Source organism: Muntiacus reevesi, chromosome 13 (assembly GCF_963930625.1).
Source record: "Muntiacus reevesi chromosome 13, mMunRee1.1, whole genome shotgun sequence".
Lineage (NCBI taxonomy): Eukaryota > Metazoa > Chordata > Mammalia > Artiodactyla > Cervidae > Muntiacus > Muntiacus reevesi.
In genome coordinates, this window is record NC_089261.1 from 29559141 (window position 1) to 29565190 (window position 6050).

Below are 6050 nucleotides of genomic sequence, written 5' to 3' on the forward strand. Positions count from 1 at the left end.
CCATGGTGTATATGTACCACAGCTTCCTTATCCATTCATCTGCTGATGGGCATCTGGGTTGCTTCCATGTCCTGGCTATTATAAACAGTGCTGCAATGAACATTGGGGTGCACGTGTCTCTTTCAGATCTGGATTCCTCAGTGTGTATGCCTAGAAGTGGTATTGCTGGGTCATATGGCAGTTCTATTTCCAGTTTTTTAAGAAATCTCCACACTGTTTTCCATAGTGGCTGTACTAGTTTGCATTCCCACCAACAGTGTAAGAGGGTTCCCTTTTCTCCACACCCTCTCCAGCATTTATTGCTTGTAGACTTTTGGATAGCAGCCATCCTGACTGGCGTGTAATGGTACCTCATTGTGGTTTTGATTTGCATTTTTCTGATGATGAGTGATGTTGAGCATCTTTTCATGTGTTTGTTAGCCATCTGTATGTCTTCTTTGGAGAAATGTCTGTTTAGTTCTTTGGCCCATTTTTTGATTGGGTCGTTTATTTTTCTGGAATTGAGCTTCAGGAGTTGCTTGTATATTTTTGAGATTAATCCTTTGTCTGTTTCCTCATTTGTTATTATTTTCTCCCAATCTGAGGGCTGTCTTTTCACCTTACTTATAGTTTCCTTTGTTGTGCAAAAGCTTTTAATTTTCATTAGGTCCCATTTGTTTATTTTTGCTTTTATTTCCAATATTCTGGGAGGTGGGTCATAGAAGATCTTGCTGTGATTTATGTCGGAGAGTGTTTTGCCTATGTTCTCCTCTAGGAGTTTTATAGTTTCTGGTCTTACATTTAGATCTTTAATCCATTTTGAGTTTATTTTTGTGTATGGTGTTAGAAAGTGTTCTAGTTTCATTCTTTTACAAGTGGTTGACCAGTTTTCCCAGCACCACTTGTTAAAGAGATTGTCTTTTTTCCATTGTATATCCTTGCCTCCTTTGTCAAAGATGAGGTGTCCATAGGTTCGTGGATTTATCTCGGGGCTTTCTATTCTATTCCATTGATCTATATTTCTGTCTTTGTGCCAGTACCATACTGTCTTGATGACTGTGGCTTTGTAGTAGAGTCTGAAGTCAGGCAGGTTGATTCCTCCAGTTCCATTCTTCTTTCTTAAGATTACTTTGGTTATTCGAGGTTTTTTGTATTTCCATATAAATTGTGAAATTATTTGTTCTAGTTCTGTGAAAAATACCGTTGGTAACTTGATAGGGATTGCATTGAATCTATAGATTGCTTTGGGTAGAATAGCCATTTTGATAATATTGATTCTTCCAATCCATGAGCACGGTTCTCTTAAAATACTGTGTTGCCCTAATGACACCTGGTTTCACTTGAAGTTAACTATCCTCAAACCCTGAGTTAAACAATGCATTTTTCTTATGAAAATGTTTGTCTTAAGCTATGTTAATGTGCTATACATTTACCCCAGACTCTGTCTTCAGGTTGGTTCTGCCTAAGACTCAGACTAGACTTGACAAACCGGTGTGTTTTACTCATGCAAATGTTCTCTTCGGCTATGTTAATAAAAGTGTATTTGCTTGGAAACGTGCCTTTCTTCAAGATTAATGTCAATCATTTTGTGGTCTGAGACAACTCACCTTGTGCTAAGGTTATCTCAAAGCCCGTGTTGTAAGTGAGGGGCCTGGTGCTATTCTCTTCAGTTTTGAGACATTTCCTTTCTCTAATTAACAGACTGCTGGTAGTTTTATGACACCTGCCTAAAGACTAGCAGGGGGGCACTCTTTCCACTCCCTTATGATGCCTATGTCAGAGGCTATCTCTATCTTCTTTATACTTTAATAAAACTTTATTACAAATAAATCTCAATTTGAAAACACGTTACAAACTTATACTGATTTCCAAATAGCTTTTCTGAAATATTTTAGAAAAATTTCATTTCATTATCCTTCTGGTAAGCTGTGGAATTTCTTCAAAAATACTAAATTTATTAATTCTCGCATTATCAGCTCACAGCCTATACCACAAGCTGAGATTTTTTTATATAGATGAGACTAACAACGCCAAAGCTTCTTTCTGGTCTCTTAAAGAATACAAAGTCTTTTACACTAACTTTCATTCTGCTCAACAAAATAAATTATATGCTCTTATTCAAGTTATTTGCCTATATCCTTACCCCATTAATACAGTCTCTGATTCTAAATATTCAGTTTCTGTATTGAAAAATACAAAAACCTCCACCATAAGCTCCTAGTTCTATTAAAACAGACCTTGGCCCTGTCTATATTTCTAGATACTTTAAACAATGTTTACAATCTTTTTCTATTAAACATATTACAGGTATTCCTTATAATCCACAGACACGAGACATAGTCGAACAAACACATCACACACTAAAGTTACAAATAAAAAAATTAAAGAAGGGGGAATACAAAGGTACACTACTGTCTTCCTTATCTAAAGCAAACTTTACTAGATTCCAACATAAGATATTTTCTAAACTTATAATTATTGTTAATACAGCTCTATTTTTAAAAATTTTTTTAAACCTACCACAGGGAAATATTTTAACAAGAGAAGAAAGATTTTGAGGAATTGAAGGACACTTCTCTTCCTTTGCACATTTGGGACCAAGACGGGTTCAATAAACAATAGAAATTTGAGAAATTAATCTTATGGGGAAAGGGATATGCTTGTATTTCCCCAGGTGGATCCAACAAACTTTTTCTTCAGAAAATTCGACCCAAGGGGGCCCCCCCGACATTCAAAATGGAAACAACAGGAACCCCAGGAGGAAGAAATTCCAATACAGGCCATGACTGCTCTAAAGAGCTCCAGAAAGCACCGCCCTCAGCGACATCAACCCTATGATCTCCCCACTTGGGGACAAATAAAAAGGCTCACTAATCAAGTTAAAAATCTTATTTCTCAACAGGGAATGCCTCAGAGCCCTGAAACCTTATCGCTATGCTCCGTTGGCCTGCGACCCCCCGCTCAAGCCGGATTAACTAATTTACTTACCCACCCCCCCTTTTTATTTCAGGTCATAAAATGGATGGAGAAAAGACCCAGCGTATCAACCAAAGACTCTACCCACATGCCCCCTCCCTGGAACCCTCACACCCTGGGGAGGAGGGAAAACTAATTAACATTTCTTTAGGTTATGAAGTCCTTCCTTTGTGTATGGGCCCAGCAAAATTATGCATAAACGTCGGCCGACAGACTTGGGCTTTCATCCTGCCTCCAAAAGAAGACTTACGGACATTGCTGCCCTTTTTCTGTCTGTGAACCATGTTTACTACTGAAACTTTAGGGAAAGAGTCAGGGAAAGAACAAAAATCATTATGTAAAAGGTTACTAACACTACGTTGAAATATTACCGTGACAAAGGACTTCTTGGCTGGCCTCCTCCTCCTCCTCGAATCGTCCTCAACAAACAGATTGAGCCTGAACTATAGACATACAAAACATATGGAAACTTGCTGCCAACACCAAGGAACTTGGGACTCGGACCGGACATTTCACAGGGACCAGTCATGGTCATAGAAACTATTTCTTTCGCTATAATCAATCATATTTTATACAGGCCTGTGTCCCACTTCCTTTTGTTATAGCCATAAGAAATTTACAAATTGATCTGTAGCTTGTATTAATTGCCAATTTTGTGTTATTCCTGTTCATTTCAATCATAGTACCTACAGCTGGGAACAAATCAAATTTCATTTACTTGTTAATGCCTCTCTGAATGTACAATTACTGCAAAAAGGAAATCTTTAAAACTTTTTCTAAAACATCTGCCATCTTCCACTAATTTGGAAACTTTAGCTGAACAAATTATCCGGGCTAGACCCACAAGGATGGTTTCAAAGTATTACCCACAGCATCCGGTCTAAAACTGTAACTTTGGTAATTGTCTTGATAATTGTATTTGTTGTTTATCATCACCTTTCTATAGGGTTGGTTAATACTAACCAAACTCATTTGGTCAGGACCTTTTTCTTACAAATATAATAAAATAGGGGGAATTGTCAGGAAACATTTAACAAGAGGCTTCCTGTGTGCTGTTTTGGATCTGTCAGGAACCCTCTGGCCCTTATTGATCCCTGAATATTCAGGAATTAAGAGGAGAGGCATGCCTTTCCCTGGGCTGAGGAATCCAGGCATTTCTCATTACAGTGATAAGTACCCTCTTCCTTTTTATGAGCCAAATGGTAAAAGGTGATTGTTTGCAACTCTCTCTCTTTGATAGGGATCATCTTATGTTTTGTAAGTCTGGAATTTTAATCTTTGTCTTTGCTGAGAATAACCACCTTGTAAGACAGTATATATGCCCACCCCATGTTGATCAAAACACCTTTGCTCCATCAGAGCTTTGGTCCCCATGCCTTTCTTTCTTTCTTTCTGTTCCCTCTCTCTCTCTCTCTCTCTTACTCTCCGGGCCACCAGGTTCCGGTCCATTAAAGGACCAACAATTCATGAGCAAAATAAATTTAATAGTGCTTGTTTACATACTATTTATCCATTAGCTATAATACATGTGGAGAATTGACTCTGACTGAAGGACAACTCAGTCTCAGGGAATCTGATGCCCTTCCATCCACAAGGGAAGAGTGATCTAGAAATCAGTAATTGGCCAACTGCAGTGCTTCTGGCTGTAAACATTACTCTGAAAAATGTGAGTTTTAAGTAGCTCTGCCAAAACTCAGCTCATTTATTATAAATCTACTTCTTGACAACTGCTCTGACTTTCCTGGGGTGTCTCCATCATTTGCTAGGGTTTAAGAAGAATTCTTAAAAATATTTTTGGATAGATAGTGAAGCAACAAGGTCATGTATTACTGTGAGGAAGATTAGAATTTGTTTAATAAGGAGTTACCAGTCCACAAAGCAAGAAACTTCTTACTTTCCCACTGAAATGGATACTTTGTATTTATTCCAAGTGGCCCTTGCATTGAATATTGATCTTGACAGAAGCGTTCTAAAGAACATCAAACAAGTTTTGCTGTATTTTAATATAAAAATTGTAGGCACATGATAAATAGAAACAAAACCAAATAAAACTATAAAAACAGATTCTGATGTACAAGGATATTTTAAAGCCACATATATCTAACTCCTGCATACAAAATAACACTTTTCCTAAGTAACAGAAACTGTGTTACTTATAGTATATCCAAGTAATATTGGAAATCAAATTTCCCCAATGAAAATATAACCTCCTTTTCCTTTGTTAATTTCTGGCTTTTAGAGATAAAAATTCTACCTGTTCTGAGGATTTTACTCCTTACCCACCTTTCTTAGCCTGGGTGTCTGATTTCTCAAACTGCTCCATCTCCAATTTCCATAAGCAGGAGTCCTTGAGGTCTAACCAATTCCCATCAACCATACTCATTTTGTGGCCTTTATATAAAATACAGCAGTTGAGGCTATAAAACGTGGGAGCAATTTAAATGTTTGTGTTGCTATGTTTTGCCTCATAAAGTGCATAATCTGCAAACTGAACACAGTGGCAGAACCAGCTATGGGCCTCCATGGACTCATGAGAAGCTGTCAGAGTGAAACCAAAAAACATAATTAAGGAAACCATTTTCTCAGAACTAAAGGGATGATCCCTACAAATATTTGTGGTTTTAGAATCCCCCTGAACAGGCTAAGTGACTCTGAAGACACACCTGGGAGAAAGTCTCCTCGGTCTTTATTTCCATCTCTCTTTACATCGCTTTGAATCAAAATGCAGTTGGAGTGAAATTTGTGGGGATAAAGATGTCTTTTCTTTGCTGAATTTTCTTTCTAAATAACAGATGAAGGTTTTGAACAGAAATAGTAATCAAATGAAAATGACAAAATAAAACTCCAGAAAAATATCTCCTTGAGAGGAAATGGTTGTTGAAAGCATTCAAACTCAGTCGAGCACAAAGGCTGGTTATTTGTTCATAGGAACAATTCTGAGAAATTATAAGAATTTATTATATTAAATAATAAACTGGAGACTATGCATTGTTGTGTTTAAACGGCACCATCTCTTGATAGAACTGAGGAACTGCCTGTATCACTACTTAAAATCTTTTAGAGTTGCCATGGTAACATTTCATATGATCACCAAC

The 6050-nt window shown here is 37.4% G+C and overlaps 1 protein-coding gene across 1 annotated transcript in view; it reads right to left on the minus strand.

Moving 5' to 3' along the window:
• The window catches only part of ASIC5 (acid sensing ion channel subunit family member 5), a 45089-nt gene extending 39757 nt beyond the window's left edge, over window positions 1-5332 (minus strand). Inside the window, exon 1 of the mRNA XM_065903797.1 lies at window positions 5239-5332. Within this exon, the coding sequence (XP_065759869.1) occupies window positions 5239-5332 (94 nt within the window). The remainder of the gene's footprint in view (window positions 1-5238) is intronic.
• Window positions 5333-6050: the final 718 nt, after the last annotated feature.